This window comes from Cebus imitator, unplaced genomic scaffold, assembly GCF_001604975.1.
Source record: "Cebus imitator isolate Cc_AM_T3 unplaced genomic scaffold, Cebus_imitator-1.0 Scaffold64, whole genome shotgun sequence".
NCBI lineage: Eukaryota > Metazoa > Chordata > Mammalia > Primates > Cebidae > Cebus > Cebus imitator.
The window spans coordinates 2702924-2724590 of NW_016107379.1; the positions used below are offsets into that span (position 1 = coordinate 2702924).

Genomic DNA, 21667 nt, shown 5'->3' on the forward strand with positions numbered 1-21667 from the left:
AAAAAAAAAAAAAAAAAATTAGCCAGACTAACTGTGGAATAACTAACTGAATTATATTTTGGTTAATAAATGATGAGTCTTGGTTTTCCAGGAAAATGAAATCACTACAGTGATTTCAGTAAGTCAAGGAGTGTGAGAGACATAATCCCAAGGTTTCCTGAAAACTATAACCATGCAATAACTGTGAAGACTGCTTTTGGAGTCTTCATAGGATGCTTATCTCTTGGATTGGTGCCCTATGTAGGACTGTGTATGTAAAACCAAGAACTTATTTAAGACATTCTTGCTCATCAGGACCCAACCCCCAGACAGCAACAGATTTCACTGTGAGGCTTCCTACCCCCAGTTTAAATGAACAATTTCTGAGCATGAGCTTTTAGGTCATTCCCTGAGCTTCCAATTATGGTAAAATTTTGACAATATTTAAGATTAACGCCACTCTGACAGGTTTGGTCTTGGTTTGGAATGTGAGTGACTTCTTCTTTGTCTTTCTATGAACACTCAGACCCTGGGACAGGAGAAGGCACCTAAACTCATCAAGAGAGCAAAAGAGTGGACTGGCATGGTAGCTCACACCTGTAATCCCGGCACTTTGGGAGGCTGAAGGGGGAGGATCACTTGAGGTCAGGAGTTCAAGACCAGCCTGGCCAACATGGTGAAACCCCGTCTCTACTAAAAATACAAAAATTAGCCAGGTGTGGTCATGTACACCTGTAGTCCCAGCTACTAGGGAAGCTGAGGCAGTAGGATTGCTTGAACCTAGAAGGTGGAGGTTGCAGTGAGCCAAGATCACGCCACTCCATTTCAGCCTAGGTAACAGAGTGAGACCCTATTTTAAAAAAGAAGAAAGAGAGAGAGGCCAGGCATGGTGGCTCACACCTGTAATCCCAGCACTTTGGGAGGCCGAGGTGGGTGGATCATGGGGTCAAGAGATCAAGACCATCCTGGCCAACATGCCGAAACCCCATCTCTACTAAAAATTACAAAAATTAGCTGGGCATGGTGGCGTGTGCCTGCAGTCCCAGCTACTCGGGAGGCTGAGGCAGGAGAATTGCTTGAACCCAGGAGGTAAAGATTGCAGTGAGCCGAGATTGCGCCACTGCACTCCAGCCTGGCACCTGGCAGCAGAGCAAAAAAAAAAAAAAAAGAGAGAGAGGGCAAAGAAAGAAGAACTAGAGGGAAGGGGTGAGATTAACCCAAGAATGACCCAAGAAATAGAGTGGCTCTCCTCCACAGATTTGAGACCACAGACCCAAATATTTGTCAAAAACACAAAGGCAAAAGCAGTCCAGCTCACTTTACAGGCATTTCAAAAGCAGCTTTCTACAGCTTGAAGGTGACAGCTGATAAGGACAGGTCCACAACAGATGCTGAAAGCCTTTCTACTGCCCACCCCTCCCAAATTCTCACTGCACCAATACCACAATTGGGAAGATGTTCCTCAGCATTTAGTTCTGGATAAGGAGTCCATTTTCACACAATCAAATGCCATTGCACACAACAGTGCCCCTATCCAAGTATGCCTTGGTTACAGAACACAAATCCAGATATGGGTGCTAACCTTTCAATTTCTTCAACTCTAATAAACTGGATCAATAAAGAGAACTGAAACACTAATAATAGCCTTGAAACAAACAAACAAGAAAATGTGTTTTAGAGTGAAGAAAGGATTTGGGATTTCTTTTTATTTCCCCAAATGTGGGTGTGATAAGCATCTTAAAAGTCTCATTTTTCTTCGGATGAGAAAGAAATCACTGTTCTCTGTCTGCAAGCATTTTCCTACTGCTTTGCTCACCCTAAACACAGCAGTCCAGAGCTGGTGGTGTGTGAGACTTCAAGAGTGAAATCTATTAGAGCATGAAGGGAGGGGAAATGACCTGCCGACTTCCAAGGGGGCCAGCCTCAGGAAATGTGAAAAGAAGCAAACACCACAACGGGTGAGAAAGAAATTACAGCCCCACAAATGTACCGTAATGATGAGCGATGAGCTGTCAACTGGCATCTTGATTAAACATGTTTGGTTTTTTATTTCACTTAAAGGCTGGCCAGAAATTCATTTTCCCTACAATTTTTGCATCTTGTAGGGGACCAGGCAAAATCATGCGGATGCTTAGTAAACACTTATTTAGAGGACAAATGATATGCCCTGACAGTGTGCAAATGCATGGAACATTCTCTCTCCCCTCCTTTGTCTCCTCTGGCATTGCCCACAGGGAGGTGAAATATGTGATGTGCTTGGATGCAGATCTGAAAATGGAAGGCCATTTTGAGGGTTGCCCTGTGGACTTTTGCAGTAAAACTTCCAAACTTTTTGAATTGTTTAAGTTGAAAATGGGTTTTGTCTCTCCTGTGTGCAGTGTCTTTAAGTGAAAGCACTTAGGATTGCAGTGTTTGAAGTATTCTCAGAAAGTTGTAATCAAACTACTCCAGAGCTAGCTTCGACCGTCAATTAGTCTTGACATCTCTTCCCCTGTGCCACTCCATGATAAGCATTCTGCAGAAGAAACCCTTTTACTTGGATCATCCATATGAATGGCCTGTACCTTCTGGCTGCATCTCCTCCCCTGTGGAGGATGCAGAGGGCAGACCACTGCTTCACAAAAGCATCTTCTTCAGAACTTGAAATGCAGCAAATAAAATATACTTTTCTCTGGCTTTGGCATTTTCCCCCCCTTTTGAGACGGAGTCTTGCTCTGCTGGAGTGCAGTGGCACAATCTTGGCTCACTGCAACCTCCTCTTCCCAGGTTCAAGCGATTCTCCTGCCTCAGTCTCCCCATTAGCTGGGATTACCGGCATGCACCACCATGCCCAGCTATTTTTTTTTTTTTTTTGTATTTTTAGCAGAGACAGGGTTTCACCCATGTTGGCCAGGCTGGTCTCGAACCCCTGGTCTCAAGTGATCCACCCATCTTGGCCTCCCAAAGTGCTAAGATTACAGGCATAAGCCACCACACCCAGCCATCTCTACTTTTCTTGGTAGCAAAATTTTTAAAGGAATGACAGTGACACTAGATAGTAGTGCATATACACATGTGCATATGTGCCTGTGTGTTTATGTATGTGCCCATGTGTGCTCCCCTGATTATTTTAGCCTACATATATGTAGATCTTATGCAGAAAGGACAACAGAGTACAATCTTCCACCCCATTCAAGGGAGCAAGTTTAACTCCAAAACTCCAACAACTCTATCAATAATAAGCTATGCACCAGCAGCCAGTCAGCCTCCATATGGGAAAAGAGCCAATGGAGTTATTTCAGCCACCTGCATGATCAATATCAGCTGATGTAGCTGAATGCATTAGGTCTGCTGGCCACTTTTCTTGTTGAAAGCAAAAATGAACAGGCTGATATAACACAGCTTCTTCGTTTCTCATGTGAAAGACGTGATCCTTGTGTACAACAATGGGCTCTAAAAGTTACAAGGGTTCCCTTCCTGTATTCAGGCTGCGTTGTCCTCCTAAAGCTCTCTAGTCTTCAGAAATCAGCTCAAGATTGATTTACTCCAGACAGCCCACCCTGATAGATCTCCTCTCAACTATGACTATTGCATTATTTGATGTCCCTTCAGTCCAACTGCGCTGTAAGAACTCGGGAAGATAATCATTTTAGGTAACTGAGTTTTCTTCCTAGTTGAAGATTTACATGTTCGATTACCCAGACTTTTAAATTGTTTATGTTGGGGATGATAGTAAGAGGAGTAGAAAATAAATACATTAATTGCATATGGAAATAATTACTCATTTTTTTTTTGTTTTGCCTTCTTAATCAGAGTTTATGAAACAAACTTGATCTTCCTTGATAGTGATCAATATCTTAGCCCGGGTTCTCCAGAGGGCAGGACTTGAAGCAAAAGCTTGTGTGCTATTATTTTATAAACAAAGCTCAAATCCAGAGAAAGAAAAGATTACATATAAAATATATGTCTACTTGTTAATAATATAAAATTAATATTAAATATATCAATTCATTAAAATAATAAACCTATTACATGCTAAATAAATTACATATTTTTAGGAAAAAACTGTATTTTTCAATGCAACGAAAAGATGGAGTGTGAAGAATGGCACAGTGTGATATCTTTGCTGATCTCCTAGATGTCTGGCTTTATGAGAGGCAGCTGGATTCTCGTATCTGCTGCTGCAGGCGGTCTGTTGCCATATGTTGTTTTGGTTGAAGTCAATAAAAAAAGTCTGTCTCACACAGATGTGTAGTTGGACAAGAGGACCTTACAGACCCTCTGAAAGGGTCTTGGGGATCCCCTGACCAACAGTCTTTGGACTACATTTTGAGAACTACTGACCTTAGCTTCCTAGAGGTGAGTTTTGAAGAATGAATAAGAGTTGGCTAGGTATAAAAAAGAACGAAATGATGGCAACCACAGCAACCTGGGTGGAACTGGAGACTATCACTCTAAGTGAAGTGACCCAGGAATGGAAAACTAAACATCGTATGTTCTTGTTCACATGAGGAAGCCAAGCTATAAGGACGCAAAGGCATAAGAATGATACACTACTAGACTTTGGGTATTTGGGGGAAAGTGTTGGGGGTGGCGAGGGGTAAAAGACTCCACATTAACTACAGTATACACTGCTCAGGTGATCGGTGCACCAAAGTCTCAGAAATCTCCACTAAAGAACTTATTCATGTCACCAAACATCACCTGTTCCCCAAAAACAGACTGAAATAAAACATTTAAAAATTGGCCAGGTGCAGTGGCTCATGCCTATAATTCCAACACTTGGGGAGGTCAAAGCGGGCAGATCACCTGAGGTCAGGAGTTTGAGACCAGCCTGGCCAACATGGTAAAACCTCATCTCTACAAAAAATACAAAATTAGCCAGGTGTGGTGACACAAGCCTATAGTCCCAAATACTCAGGAGGCTGAGGCAGGAGAATCACTTGAACCTAGGAGGCAGAGGTTGCAGTGAGTTGAGATCGTGCCATTGCACTTTAGCCTGGGAGACAAGAGTGAAAACAAAACAAAAAAATAAAATAATTAAAATGTAGAAAACAATTGGCTAGGCGAAAAACATAATAAGAACATTCCAAGTCAGTGCTTCTCAAAACCATTATTGTAGACAGACATTATTGTGCATTCAAACCACCTGGGGTCTGGAGTGGGGCATGAGATCCCGCGTTTCTAACAAGCTCCCGGGTGACACTGATGCTGCTGGTCCTGGAACTACACTTCGAGGAGTGAGGATCTGAGCCAAAGAAACATGAGCAAAGGCACAGCATCATGAAATAGGCTGAAGTGTGAGAGGAATGGCATTAGTAGGAAGTGAGGTACAAAACAGAAGTACCAAGAGATAGGGCAACCATGGCCATAGCACTGAGATAAGAGTTGCAATTTTTCCCAAGAGGAAGTTATTAAAAGGTTTTATGCAGGAGACAGCTTTGATTCATAATTAAGCAAACACAATTTCTTATTCTGAATAACTCAGAAATGAAATAAAATATAAAACATACAAGCAAAGTAAGCAGGCAATTGGGTGAAGTGGAGGAAGAAGAAAGACATTATTCCCTCTGAATATTATGACAGTGTAACTCGGTAGGAAGAGCATGTGCTTTGGACCAACACAGAGTTGGGTTTAGATTCCAATTCTACCATTTACAAAATATTACTGACTCAACTTCTCAGAGCCTCAGATTGTACCGTGCATAGAGATAAGGAAGAGAACTTTTATATGCACATAAAAGTGTCTGGTGCACAGTAGGTCCTCAATACACTAAAATCAATATGACAAAGAATGTTATAGAAATAGTAAAAAATAACAACTTGAAGCTGTTATTGTTATTCCAAGAGTTGATGCAGACTTATACTGGGCTTATTAGAATTTTAAATTTTCCAGAGTAAAAAGATTCTGAAAGAGTACCTGAGGGGCATCACTTCAAAGTAAATGTTTTGCCTATTTATATGCAAGGCAATGCCAGCTCATAATAGTCCACAGTAACGGAGGAGATGGGGACACATTAGATGCTGGAGACGATTAGAAGAGAAAGACCTCAGTCAGGTACGGTGGCTCACACCTGTAGTCCCAACACTTTGGGCAGGTGAGGTGGGTGGATCCCTTGAGACCAGCCTGGGCAGCATGGCAAAACCCTGTCTCTATTAAAAATACAAAAATTAGCTGGGTGTGGTGGTACACGCCTATAGTCCTGGATACTTGGGGGCCGAAACAGGAGGACTGCTTGAGCCTGGGAGTTCGAGGCTGCAGTAAGCCCTGTTCATGCCACTGCACTCAAGCCTAGGCGACAAAGTGAAACCCTGTCTCAAAAAAAAAAAAAAAAAAGAGAGAGAGAGAGAGAGACTTAAACCTGAGACCCCTCAAGTTAATCATCCCTTCCTCTAATACAACTTGTACCCAAACTTTCAATACGAAGTTTGAATGGTTTAAATCTTGGTCCCCCATACCCTGGTAGTTGGTGTAGCTAATAATTAGCAAAGACACAAAGGGTGCAAAGATGCAAAGGGCACAAAGAAAAATAAATGCATTATCATATAGAGCCACCACAGCTATGAATCTCCACCTGCCTGAGCTCCCACATTAGAATGTGTTTCCGAATTTCAATTCCTCTTTTTCTCTGGAAACACTTGACCTTCAGGATCCAAAAGGTCCCTCAGGATCCAGAAATCCCCTCACCACCACCTGGGATTCTGAGACTCTTAACATCACATTTTGTCCTAAAATGTTTTACAGTCATATATGACATGTAACTCTCAGTACTTTACAGTAAATATTGGCCCTCTGATTGTAAGAGAAAGCTTTCATTATCACAAAAATCCATGTTCTTAGTGGGGCAGAACTAGTTGGGCAAAATTTGAAAGTCACTGATAGACGACAGACAGACAGAGAGATAGATGATAGATAGATAGATAGATAAGCTTTCAAATTCTGCCCAACTAAGAACCATATATGCATATGTAGTTTCTCCAAATCTCTTTATAGTTAGGACATCTGAGTAATTGTTTTTCTTTTCTTTGAAATGGAAGACTGGTAAGAGTAGGTTTATAAAGAAAGTCAAATGACAGAAGAGCCAGCACACTCCAGTTGAGTCAATAAGAATGTTTTGTTTGTTTGTTTTTATGAGACAGAGTCTCATAAATCTCAAGTACAATCTTGGCTCACTGAAACCTCTGTCTCCTGGGTTCAAGCAATTCTCCTGCCTCCGCCTCCCAAGCAGCCTCCCAGCTGGGATTACAGGCACCTGCCTCCACACCCGGCTAATTATTGCATTTTTAGTAGAGACGGGGTTTTGCCATGTTGGCTGGGCTGGTCTTGAACTCCTGACCTCAAGTGATCCACCCACCTCAGCCTCCCAAAGTGAATGAGCGTGTTTTGACAAATCACATTGTCTCAGCACTAGTATTCTTTCATTCTGTGTGTCAGATATGTTATTGTTTCATAGGAAAACAGGCAGTGTGAAGAGAAGTAAGTGACTTGGACAGGGACCCTGTCCACAGTCAATTTCTAGCAAGAATTTTCTTCAGCTGGTAGGTTGACAATGATTTCTTTGGTGTCTCTTTCATTGGGAATTCATCCCTTTTAATCTTTGTAATTTTCATATTTTAGACTAAGAATTTGACTCTTAGACTACTCTTTGCAGTGAGATGTCTTTCCCCAAGAAGAGAGCTAGCCTATGTTTTACCTTTTCTTTTTTTTAATTTTTTGAACCCATGAAAGCATTTCTTTAAGAAGAGCACAAACGGGAGAATGTGAACTTCTAATTTCCAAAGTGGGATTACATCAAATATCTAGACACTGGCTCTCCATCAGGAACCCCTGCCTCTGGCCACCTACCTGAAAGGTAGGTGGCTCTGAGTGGCACTCTGCAACTTGTCTGGTCAACGTGATACTTCCCACTGTCAGCCTAGGATACCTAGGGAGGGAAGGCTGGATGTCTGAGCGTCTACTCACAGTCCCTCTCACTCTGTGATAAAAGCTCAGCGATTCCTGTTGATAATAACAAAAAAATTATAGAATGTCTAGAAATAAACCAAAAAAGAAGCATGTAAGAACCACACATAGAGAATTTTTAACGTTTACTGAGATATATAAAAGAAGTCTTAACTGAGAATAAACTCTGTTCTTGAAGAATGAGCGCTATCAGGAGGCGGCCCTCACTCTGCCAGTGACAAAGAACCATCACTTCACGCAGACTCCTTCAAGAACCTCATTCTATCATTCCCTCCGAAATTGTGAATCCCCTTTGGTTCTTAATATCATCATCTACTACAGTGTCACTTTCATATACAAATTTGGGGGTCCCTGGCTATTTCATAAGTGTATGCCTTTTCTTTCCAATTAAATTAGAAGATATATAAAGGCAAGGACTATCTCTTTTTTTCCCCTTTGTGTCTTTCATACCCCTCATTATAGAAATGCCTCTGCTTATAAATTTTCCATTTAAGGAAGTTCACAGGTATGAACAAAGCAAGGTGGAGAAAGCCTTCAACCTTTTTACCTATCATCAGCAGATGGTATTAGTGGCCACAAGCAAGCATTTGGCCACACTTTGTTCATTAGTCAGGGGTGTGTTTGCTGGGTTTGTGCTCAGTTCTGAGATGTTTTATGAACAGCAGTAACATCATCAGTTAGAAAAGTAAAAAAGTAGTGAGTGTCTTTAAGATGCTGCTAAAAAGAAACACATAATTAGGATAAAAACAAAAGTAAAAATGGTTTTTCAAACTGAAAGTCATGAGAGAACGCCAAGCTTTGCAGGGGGCTCATGGCACAGCAGGAAGAACTCTTAAGGCTGAGGAGTGAATAGTGATCAGTGAGGAAGGAACAGGGATTGGCAAAATGAAAAAGGAAACTTTCTGAGGCTGCAGCTAAAGGTTAGCGACAATTAACTTTCACATGTATTAAAACTAACTTAGTCACCCAATAATTTTGTAAGGTAGATATCATCATTACCTTCTGGGCCTAAACTTTGTTAATGCTGGTGAAGGCCAGGAGTTTATGAGGGAACTTAAGCCTAAGCACAGTGAAATGGCTGTTGCTGACATGTCCACTGTAAGCCAAGGGTGGCTCCATGAGTTCCAGGTTGCTGAGTTTGGAGACCACCCAAATCAGTAGAACATCAGCTGGTCGGGAAGTGGCAAATGAAGGTACTGCAGACATCCAAAGTCCACACTGGTGGAAAACATTTAATAGAATGGAGGGAAGAGACAAGTACTCCTGGTTTTAAGCTTTGATGGGACTACTTATGTTTTTTGTTTTGTTTTTAATTACACTTTAAGTTCTGGGACACATGCACAGAATGTGCAGGTTTGTTACACAGGTATACACATGCCATGGTGGTTTGCTGTACCCATCAACCTGTCAACTGCATTAGGTATTTCTCCTAATGCTATCCCCACCTAGCCCTCCGCCCCTGATAGGCCTGGTGTGTGATGTTCCCCTCCCTGTGTCCATGTGTTCTTATTGTTCAACTCCCACTTACGAGTGAGAACATGGTTTTCTGTTCCTGTGTTAGTCTGCTGAGAATGATGGTTTCCAGCTTCATCCATGTCCCTGCAAAGGACATGAACTCATCCTTTTTTATGGTTGCATAGTATTCCATGGTATGTATGTGCCACATTTTCTTTATCCAGTCTATCATTGATGGGCATTTGGGTTGGTTCCAGGTCTTTACTATTGTGAACAGTGCTGCAGTAAACATATGTATGCATGTATCTTTATAGTAGAATGATTTATAATCCTTCGGGTATATATCCAGTAACAGGATTGCTGGGTCAAATGGTATTTCTGGTTCTAGATCCTTGAGGAATCGCCACACTGTCTTCCACAATGGTTGAACTAATTTACACTCCCACCAATCGTGTAAAAGCTTTCCTATTTCTCCACATCCTCTCCAGCATCTGTTGTCTCCTGACTTTTTTTTGATCGTCATTCTAACTGGCGTGAGATGGTATCTCATTGCGATTTTGATTTGTATTTCTCTAATGACCAGTGTTGATGAGCTCTTTTTCACATGTTTGTTAGCTACATAAATATCTCCTTTTGAGAAGTGTCTGTTTATGTCCTTTGCCCACTTTTTGATGGGGTTGTTTTTTTCTTGTCAATTTGTTTAAGTTCTTTGTAGATTCTGGACATTAGCCCTTTGTCAGATAGATAGATTGCAAAAATTTCCTCCCATTCTGTAGGTTGCCTGTTCATTCTGATGATAATTTCTTTTGCTGTGCAAAAGTTCTTTAGTTTAATTAGATCGCATTTTTAAATTTTGGCTTTTGTTGCCATTGCTTTTGGTGTTTTAGTCATGAAGTCTTTGCCCATGCCTATGTCCTGAATAGTATGCCTATGTTTTCTTCTAGGGTTTTTATGGTTTTAGGTCTTACATTTAAGTCTTTAATCCATCTTGAGTTAACTTTTGTATAAGGTGTAAGGAAGGGGTCCAGTTTCAGTTTTCTGCATATGACTAGCCAGTTTTCCCAACACCATTTATTAAATAGGGAATCATTTCCCTATTGCTTGTTTTTGTCAAGTTTGTCAATGATCAGATGGTTGTAGATGTGTGGTATTATTTCTGAGGCTTCTGTTCTGTTCCACTGGTCTATATACCTGTTTTGGTACCCATATCTTGCTGTTTTGATTACTGTAGGCTTTTAGTATAGTTTGAAGTCAGGCAGTGTGATGCCGCCAACTTTGTTCTTTTTGCTAGGATTGTCTTGGCAATGCAAGCTCTTTTTTTTGTTTGTTTCATATAAAATTTAAAGTAGTTTTTTTCTAATTCTGTGAAGAAAGTCAATGGTAGCTTGATGGGGATAGCATTGAATCTATAAAGTACTGTGGACAATATGGCCATTTTCATGATATTCAGTCTTCCTATACATGGGCATGGAACATTTTTCCATTTGTTTGTGTCCTCTCTTATTTCTTTGAGCAGTGGTTTGTAGTTCTCCTTGAAGAGGTCCTTTGCATCCCTTGTAAATTGTATTCCTAGTTATTTTATTCTTATTCTCTTTGTAGCAATTGTGAATGGGAGTTCACTCATGATTTGCCCGTCAGTCTATTATTGGTGTATAGGAATTGCTTGTGATTTTTGCATATTGATTTTGTATCCTGAGACTTTGCTGAAGTTGCTTACCAGCTTAAGGAGATTTTGGGCTGAGGCAATAGGTTTTTCTAAATATACAATCATGTCATCTGCAAACAGAGACAATTTGACTTCCTCTCTATTTGAATACCTTCATTTCTTTCTCTTGCCTGATTGCCCTGGCCAGAACTTCCAATACTATGTTGAATAGGGGTGGTAAGAGAGGGCATCCTTGCCTTGTGCTAGTTTTCAAAGGGAATACTTCAGCTTTTGCCCATTCGGTATGATATTTTGTGTGGGTATGTCATAAATAGCTCTTATTTGGCCTGGTGCTGTGGCTCATGCCTGTAATCCCAGCACTTTGAGAAGCTGAGATGGGTGGATCGCTAGATCAGGAGATGGAGACCATCCTGACCAACAGGGTGAAACCTGGTCTCTACTAAAATACAAAAAAAAAAAAAAAATTAGCTGGGCGTGGTACTGCACGCCTGTAGTCCCAGCTACTCAGGAGGTGGGGGCAGGGGAATTGCTTGAACCTGGGAGGCAGAGATTGAAGTGAGCTGGGATCACACCACTGTACTCCAGCCTGGCAAAAGAGCAAGATTCTGTCTCAAATAAATGAATAAATAATAGCTCTTATTATTTTGAGACATGTTCCATCGATACCTAGTCTATTGAGAGTTTTTAGCATGAAGGGGTGTTGAATTTTATCGAAGGCCTTTTCTGCATTGTTATTGAGATAATCATGTGGTTTTTGTCATTGGTACTGTTTATGTGATTGATTACGTTTATTGATTTGCATATGCTGAACCAGCCTTGCATCCCAGGGATGAAGCTGACTCGATTCTAGTGGGTAAGCCTTTTAATGTGCTGCTGGATTTTGTTTGCCAGTATTTTATTGGGGATTTTCGCTTTGATGTTCATCAGGGATACTGGACTGAAATTTCCTTCTTTGTTGTGTCTGCCAGGTTTTGGTATCTAGATGATGCTGGCCTCATAAAATGAGTTAGGGAGAAGTCCCTCTTTTTCTATTGTTTGGAATAGTTTCAGAAGGAATCATACCAGCTCCTCTTTGTACCTCTGGTAGAATTCGGCTGTGAATCTGCCTGATCCTGGGCTTTTTTTTTGGTTGGTAGGCTATTAATTACTGCCTCAATTTCAGAACTTGTTACTGGTCTAGTCAGGGATTCAACTTCTTCCTGGTTCAGTCTTGGGGTGGGGTATATGTCCAGGAATTTATTCATTTCTTCTAGATTTTCTAGTTTATTTGCATAGAGGTGTTTATAGTATTCTCTGAGGGTAGTTTGTATTTCTGTGAGAGCAGTGATGATATCCCCTTTATCTTTTTTTATTGTGTCTATTTGATTCTTCTCTCTTTTCTTCTTTATTGGTCTGGCTAGCAGTCTATCTATTTTGTTAATCTTTTTAAAAAGCCAGCTCCTGGATTCACTGATTTTTTTGAAGGTCTTTTCATGTCTCTATCTCCAGCAGTTCTGCTCTGATCTTAGTTATTTCTTGTCTTCTGCTAGATTTTGAATTTGTTTGCTCTTACTTCTCTATTTCTTTTAATTGTGATGTTAGGATGTCAATTTTAGATCTTTCCCACTTTCTCCTGTGGGCATTTAGTGCTATAAATTTCCCTCTAAACACTGCTTTACCTGTGTCTCAGAGATTCTGATATATTGTGTCTTTGTTTTCATTGGTTTCAAATAACTTATTTATTTTTGCCTTAATTTCATTATTATACCCAGTAGTCATTCAGGAGCAAGTTGTTCAGTTTCCATGTAGTTGTACAGTTTTGAGTGAGTTTCTTAATCCTGAGTTCTAATTTGATTGCACTGTGGTCTGAGAGACTGTTACAATTTCTGTTCTTTTACATTTGCTGAGAAGTGTTTTACTTCCAATTATGTGGTCAATTTTAGAATAAGTGTGATTTGGTGCTAAGAAGAATGTATATTCTGTTGACTTTCACACATAATAATATTAACCTGAGATGTAAATGGACTAAATGCCCCAGTTAAATGACACAGGCTGGCAAATTGGATAGTCAAAACCCATCAGTGTGCTGTATTCAGAAGACCCATCTCACGTGCAAAGACACTTGTAGGCTCAAAATAAAGGGATGGAGGAATATTTACTAAGCAAATGGAAAGCAAATAAAAGCAGGGGTTGCAATCCCAGTCTCTGATAAAACAGACTTTAAATCAACAAAGATCAAAAAAGACAAAGAAGGGCATTACATAATGGTTAAGGGATCAATGCAACAAGAAAAGCTAAACATATATGCACCCAATACAGGAGCACCCAGATTCATAAAGCAAGTTCTTTGAGATCTACAAAGAGACTTAGACCCTTACACAATAATAATGGGAGACTTTAACACCCCACTGTCAATATCAGACAGATCAATGAGACAGAAAATTAACAAGGATGTTTAGGACTTGAACTCAGCTCTGGATCAAGCAGACCTAAAAGACATCCACGGAACTTTCCTCTCTAAATAGACTATACTTATGTTTTTATTTATAGAAATGCATCTGGAAACGGTAGATTAAACTCCACTTAGTCACTTTTGATTCATTAAAAAAAAATACCTGCACAGCCTTTTAGAACCTAAAGTCTTTATAAAGAATATCTCCTATAGAGTGCTGTATGTGTAGTTGATAACACAATATTTATTGCACATCTCCTCTGTATTTTTACATATATTAACTAATATATGCACCCAATAATTTTATAAGGTAGGTATCATCATTACCCTGCTCTAGATGTGGAAACAGAATCTCAGAGAGAGAATGAAAAAACTGAAATCTTTTGATTTTAGGACCATATTTTACCTCCCTCTTGTGTCAACTGACTGAATGAATAAAGAACCTAATGTTAGCACAGACTGCAGTTCTGTCTATGCTTCACACAGTTAAAAAAGGCCTGGGTATGGTGTCCCTGTCTGTTATTCTATATGTTATCACCAAGCCTCACTCACTGTTGTGCCTCTCTCTTCTGACCTTCAGAATACCTCCAGGGACACAGAAAGGGCATGCGGCATCAAGCAGCACTTTTCAGAGTGGTTTCAATGAGTATGTAACAAAGCTAAAAGGTGTAATCCGGGAAAGGTGACTTTCAATATATGCCCTTGGTGCCATTTACAAGGCATCTCACATGCAGCCTCTCGGTGGAGGGCCCTTCCTTGTCTCTGGATGTGCTGTGTACTGATAAAGAATAAAGAAAATGGCTGAGAGTTCTACCCAGGTTTGTTCAGCAAGGGTTTAATTTCTCTAGTGCTCCTGTAGAAATTGTATCAATAACAAAACCTTGCATCTCTCAATCTAATCATCCCTTGACACATTCAATAGGATATAACACGGTGAGATGGGCACTGAGGAATTAGAGTAAATTATATCAAAGCAAAAGCTCCTGGTGGCTCTGACATGACAGCCTGCACATGACTAATCTAAATATTCATTCTGGGTAATGGAACAGCTATCAACAAATTCATTACTTACAACAATATTTCCACTTCAACTGTCAACTGACAAGGGGGTCTCCATAATACATCACTGTCAGTAGTTTGCAGCAGTAAGAGAGAAAATGTACATACATTTCACAAATATGAATGAATCATACTCTCAATTTTTAAAAGGGAATTCAGCCTTATTTAACATTTTCACAAAATTGCTGTCACAAGGACATGAACCTCACAAATCATCTCACGGAACGAACAAGTTGGACAGCAAAAATAATGGATTTGTTTCTAGTTAATCAGTCCATGTCTTGCCTTAATATATGCATTTATGGCTTCAGATGCCTCTTGTTTAAACAAATTTTTCTCCTATGCCACTCTCTTTCTAGCCCAGCATTAACTAGATTCTTTAGAAAAAGAGTCTTCCATGTTGTAAAACAGCACTAAGGTGACATTCATGACTTATGGAGTCATATGTCCTAGCTCAGAGAACTGGAGGGAGTAAACATGAGAAATCCGCAACATACCCTATCTGTTAACTCACCTATCTAGACACCAGATTTTGTGATCATTCTACCTTCTTCTTCCACTGAGAGGTGGGAGGATTCTGGACAGGGACGTGGGGACATTTCCACTGTGTCAGATTTTTCTCTTCAACAAAACAGGAGAGAAATTAAGAGACAGTGTCTTTGGCCATGGGTAGAGAAAGTAACAGTGTATCTTATTTATTTATATTTATTTGTGAGACAGGGTCTCCCTGTGTCACTCAGGCTGCAGTGCAGTGAGTCAATCTTAGCTCACTGCAGCCTCAAACTCCTGAGCTGAAGCAATCCTCCTGTCTCACCCTGCCAAGTAGCTGGAACTATAAGCACATGCCATCATGTTCAGCTAATTTTCTTATTTTTGATAGAGACAGGATCTCGCTATGTTCCCCAGACTGGTCTCAAAGTTCTGGGGTAAAGCAATTCTCCCACCTCAGCTTCCCAAAGTCCTGGGATTACAGGCATGAGACACCATGCCCATCTACCTGTTTTAAAAGGTAATGTTGTAAATAGCCCAATACATAAAATTGCAATCAAAAATTTCGAAATTCATATGAAAATAGGTATCAGATGCCGAGAGTTTTACGTAGTATTTGACTTGGCAATTCAGATTTTAGCTACACGAAAATATCACAGCTATGGTCAAAAATTTACATATGAAGTTGATCATCATACCATTATTTTAATGATTAAAAAAAAAAAAAAAGATGGGGCATGGTGGCTCATGCCTGTAATCCCAGCACTTTGGGAGGCCAAGGTGGGCAGATCACCTGAGGTCAGGAGTTCAAGATCAGCCTGGCCAACATGGTGAAACCCTGTCTCTACTAAAAATACAAAAATTAGCTGGGCATGGTGACGGGTGCCTGGAATTCCAGCTACTCGGGAGGCTGAGGCAGGAGAATTGCCTGAAGCCAGGAGGCAGAGGTTGCAGTGAGCCAGCATCATGCCACTGCACTCCAGCCTGGATGACAGAACAAGATTCTGTTAAAAAAAAAAAAAAAAAAAAAAAAAATAATAAAAAAAAAAAAAAAAAAAAAAAAAAAAATTATCAGAGCATAGTGATGGACGCCTGTAATCCCAGGTACTTGGGAGGCTGAAGCAGGGGAATCACTTGAACCTGGGAGGCAGAAGTTGCAGTGAGCCAAGACCAGCCATTGCACTCCAGCCTGGGCAGCAAGAGCAAAACTCTATCTCAAAAAAGAAAAAAATTTTGAGAGGCTGAGGTGGGTGGATCACCTGAGGTTCGGAGTTCAAGACCAGCCTGACCAACATGGAGAAACCCCATCTCTACTAAAAATATGAAATTAGCTGGGCATGGTGATATACATCTGTAATCCCAGCTACTCGGGAGGATGAGGCAGGATAATCGCTTGAACGCGGAAGGCAGAGGTTTCAGTAAGCCGAGATCGCGCCACTGCACTCCAGCCTGGGTAACAAGAGTGAAACTGTCTCGAAACAAACAAACAAAAAAGATGATAGTTCATCAGTGTTTACCAAAAATAATTATGACACATCTAATACATCCTCACAATAAAATATTAAGCAGCCATTAAACTAGAAAGATTTTGCAGTATTTTGTTAGATGAGAAATACGGATTATAACATAGGATGCAGAGTTCTGTGTCTGCTTAGATGTAGAAAGTCACTAGGGAATATTGCTCTCACCTCAACAATGAGAAAGAGCTGACTAACATACACAACCATAACTTTTCTTTAACTCATCAAGAGCTAAGGTCACAAGGCAACTAAGTAATGTGAATTCCAAAGAGAGTCATAAACCCACCCAAGGAGACAGTGAGGGAATGTGTTCTCTTTTCAGGTCCACAAGGGGGCATAGTTTTAAGGGCAAGAACTTCCCAGCTCCATGCCCTGCTCCCATATCTCTCCATCAAGGGATTTAACGGTCTCTGTTTTAATTTTCCTGGGGGTGGGCGGGAAAGAGTCAAAAGTCAATCACTCCAGCAGAAGTTCTAAGGAACTCCTTTCATTGGCCAGGGGTCTTGGAGAAGGTGGGGGTTCCTCCCAGGTTAAAAGTCCCCTTCTTCCACACCCCTTCGGACTCCATGTTTGTATCCCCTTCCACGAACTCTCTTGTGGAAGCTGTCCTTCTCTCTCCTGGATTTTCCCTCTGGAGTCCCCTTCCACACTGTCTCGTGGAAGCTTGTCTTCCTCTCCTAAATGTCATCTCTCTCTCAATTCCCTACCACTCAGTGTGGCAGCTGCTTTCCTCTCCTGGATTCCATCTTTCTGGATTCTCTCACTCAGTGTGAGAGGGGCTTTCCTTCTCTGGTTTTCCCCCTCTGGGACCCCTTCTCAGTCAGTGTGAGAGCGGCTTTTCTTTCACTCTCTCGGTGTGAGAGCTAGCTGTTTCCTTCTCTCTTCTTCTCCTTTTTCTCTTTCTCTACCTAAATAAATCACTTTTCTGCAAAAACTTTTGTGTCCGGTATTTACGAGCACACTGCGCCATGGTCTCCTCTCCCATTCCTGGGGGAGTGATAGACCAAGAACCTGGAGAAATGTCCTCTCAGGGGAGCTAAGGGCTCCCCTGAACCCCAAAACCCAGAAACAACAGTACACATAAATATGAATGGCTTCACTTTTGTCAAAGCAAGGAAGAAAGAGATGGCTACCACACAAGTAGATAAGATGTGAGCTGAAAGTTTCACAAAGTCTTGAAGGCCAGTATGGGATAGCCTCAAGCCTCAGACACGAAGGAGTTTGTACTCACTCAAGCTTTCTTCTAGGGCCTCCCACTGGGTGCTCACAAGGAAGGTTGGTGACAGGGTAGGAGAGCAGGACCCCCTCTGTCACATACTCATGTAGGAGCTGATCAGCTGCTACTGGGAACAGGCACAAAGCCTTGTCTTGTTCCCCAGGACCCTCTCTTACAAAGCAAAGTCTTAGCCCCTTTATGCCTGAGGATGTAGTTTTTTGAACTTTTGCAGTCAGACCTTGGTGATGACCTTGAGCAGTAGGATATTTCTCCCACATGCTTAGTGTTCCAATAATGGAACACTAGGCATAAAGGGGTTTAAGCTACTGGAGGACTACGGAACATCTTCTGGCTTCTAGGACTGGGCAAAAGTCTATTGCTCTGGGAGAGCAATTGAGGCAAATCTGTTTTGTCTCTGGGGGAGGTAGTGGGAAACTCTCACCTCCCAGACATAAGCAAAGAGCCATTGAACATTATGTCTGTAAGAACAGAAAGACCAAGGTAAATATTATTTATATTTGGCAATGGGCACATCTCTTCTTTCACACCTTCAATATGTGTGGGTGGGAGGGGTTGGGTTGGGTCAATTAATCCGGAGTTGAGCTGACTTTAGATTTTACTGTTGCTATTATTATCCTTAGTGCACCACAGACTTCAGTGGATGGCTGCTAGGGGCAGAAGGAAAAGTCTTCTGCCACTAGAGGAGGGGCGGGAAACCTGCTGTGCCCAGGACCTTGCACTGCTCAAAAGCAGAGGTCAGCTACTGCAGGAGAGACGGGAAAGCTGAGAAAGGCTTGACCCCAAGGTTCAGGCACATGAGGCCTGCCTGAGACTGATACTGGACCAGGTCAACAAAGAAACCCTATATTCTTATAAGGAGCCATGCACGGAGAAACAAGCAATAGAAGTCCACCCTTTGTGTAGGAGCAGTAGCACAGAGAAAGATCTACTGTGTGACACAGGTGTTGCAGGGACAGCTAAAAGCTGAGGGGACAGAATGAATACTTAGAAAACTCCTCTCGCACATCAGGCGCTAAGCACATAGTAAGAGCAGCCATCCACTGAGGTCTGTGGTGCACTAAGGATAATCACAGCAACAGTAAAATCTAAACTCAGCTCAACTCCGGATTAATTGACCCAGCCCCAACCCTTCCACCCACACATACTGAAGGTGTGAAAGAAGAGATGTGCCCATTCCCACGCATAAATAATATTTACCTTGGTCTTTCTGTTCTTACAGACATAATGTTCAGCATTTAATTAAAACTGAGTCACAGAAAAGTGAAAACAAAAATCATTGTCAAGAGATAAATTAACAGACCCATTCTCAGAAGTAGCTTAGATATTACAACTACAAGGAACACATTAAAGGGGTCTATGGAAAAGGTGAACATGCATGAACAGATGGGAGATTTTATCAAAGTGTCTAATGCAAATCTGGTAAATAAAAACAATATCAGAAATGAAGAACTCCTTTGATGTATTCACTGGCAGTCTAGACATAGCTGAGGAAAGAATTAGTAAGCTTGAAGGTATGCCAATAGAAATTACCCAAACTGAAACATAAAGATAAAAAGGAGTGAAGCACATCCAATATCTCTGGGACAATATCAAATGCTATAAAATAAAATTTGTAATTAGAGTCCCAGAAGAAGCCAGGCATGGTGGCTCATGCCTGTAATCCCAGCACTTTGAGAGGCCAAGGCAGGAGGATCACCGAGGCTAGGAGTTCAAGACCAGCCTGGGCAACACAGCAAGACTCCATCTAGAATTTTTTTTTTTTTTATTAGCCAGGCATGGTGGTGGTCCCTTTAGTCCTACTCAGGAGGCTGAGGCAGGAGGATCATTTGAGACCAGGAGTTTGAGGCCATATTAAGCTATGATCTTGCCACTGAACTGAAGCCTGAGTGATAAGACCCAGTCTCAAAAAATAAATAAATAATAAAATTAAAAAAAATTTTTTTTAAAGAATTCTAAAGAAAAAGAGAAACAGGTTAAAAGAAAAAGATAATGGCTAAGAATTTTCCAAACTTAATGAAAGACAATAAGTTACAGATCAAAGAAGCCCAGAGTCCCAAGAATACCTCTTTCCTTCTGAAAATGAATCTAGATACATCACAATCAAACTACTGAAAACTGAAGATAAAGAAAAAATATTGAAGTCAGTGAGAAAAAAGGAAACATTACGTGCAGAGGGACAATAATACAAATCACACAATGATACAAATAAAAAACTATGTAAGGCATAAGACAAGGTACTGACATCTTTAAAATACCAAAAGGAAAAAACCTGACAACCAGAGTTTTATGTCTGGTAAAAATGAAGAAAAATAAAGACCTTCAGACAAACAAAAGCTGAGAATTTATTGCCCATAAACCTGTATTACAAGAAATGTAAAGGAAGTTCTTCAGGCAGAAGGAAGATATCAAATGGAAATTAGGATACAGGCACACAAAAATAAAGAAGCTGGAAATGAAATAATAAAGGTAAATATTAAATGTATCTTTCTTATTATAATCACTTTTAAATAGTATAGGATATGAATACTTTTTTTAAAAAACTAGCATGATACATAAAAAACTTTAGAAAAGCATACAGCAAAATTTTAACTGATCTTTTTTCTACGTGGAAGGATTACATATTATTTCCTTTTAATCTTGATGCTCATGTGCATTTAAAAACTTTTCTACAATGAACCTATATTACATTTTAGGCTAAAAAGTGGATTTTTTTTTTTTTTTTTTTCTGAGACGGGATCTTGCTTTGTCACCAGGCTGGAGTGCAGTGGAGCAATCTTGGCTCACTGCAACCTCCACCTCCTGGGTTCAAGCAATTCTCCTGCCTCAAACTCCCGAGTAGCTGGGACCACAGGCACATGCCACTACACCCAGCTAATTTTTGTATTTTTAGTAGAGATGGGGTTTCACCACGTTGGCCAGGATGGTCTTGATCTCTTGACCTCATGATCCGCCCACCTTGGCCTCCCAAAGTGCTGGGATTACAGGCGTGAACCACCGTGCTGGGCCTGGAATTTTATTCTTATTTTCTGTTTAGATTATATATATTTCAAGAGCTGTGGGATTAGAGAAATTTTATAAGCTAATTGTTAGAGGAAATAATAACTAGAAAATGAATTTTCTGTTATGAAAAGCTTACTCAGTGTTTTTTGTCTTACTGTATGGGAAAGAAGAGACACTAAAAAGGCAAGAAGAGCTGTTTTCTCTGATGCATGAACCAATAAAAATATATTGAACTCTTTAGAAAATAAAGATTGAACAAAAACCTTTTATAAATCTATTACTGGGCAATGCCCTGGAGCTACAGCCATAAGCTTTCCTTGAAAGTCTCTTTATTTTAAGAAAATATCCAGGATAGATTAAAAGATTACTCTCTATATGGTCTAGAAAAAGAACCAGGAATTGATAATATCTAAATATTAGTGAGAATGGTATCTACCTGCATCAAAATGTCTTTTGTAAAATTTAACCTTGCTTTAACTTCTGCATAAATATTTAAGTTGCATAAAAACTAGCTAAGTTTTCTCCTTAGCTTTGGTAGTAAAGTAGTATTTTGCTAAAGAAAGAATAATTTAGTGCAAACATACACTGTTCTTCTTTTGACTTGGTTAATCAAGGCTGCGGGGAGCAAAAATTTAGAATTCAAGTCCAGAATCCAGGTACCACATCTACATGACAGAGTTATTGAAGGATAAGAGACAATGTGTGTAAAGACATCATGTAAGTACATAGTAAGCAGTTAATAAATAGCAACTATAGCAATCTAGGGGAAAATAAATAATTTTTAAAAATAATAGCTATTATTGGCTACTGAAGTGAATCAAAGATGCATGAGGATGCCTTTATTGCCATCAACAATTAAGTTAATACTTTACAAACAGCAGTCCCAGAA

General features: G+C 40.4%; 1 protein-coding gene across 2 annotated transcripts in view; it reads right to left on the reverse strand.

Moving 5' to 3' along the window:
• SCD5 (stearoyl-CoA desaturase 5) overlaps positions 1 to 21667 on the reverse strand; it is a 172458-nt gene that overhangs the window by 16628 nt on the left and 134163 nt on the right. Inside the window, exon 4 of one of the 2 annotated variants that reach the window (XM_037739156.1) lies at positions 13088 to 14251. The exons of the other annotated variant lie outside the window; for it this stretch is intronic. Coding sequence (XP_037595084.1) covers positions 14113 to 14251 — 139 coding nt within the window. The 3' untranslated portion in view covers positions 13088 to 14112. Of the gene's footprint in view, positions 1 to 13087; positions 14252 to 21667 lie in introns of those variants that run through there. 2 annotated transcript variants of the gene reach the window in all.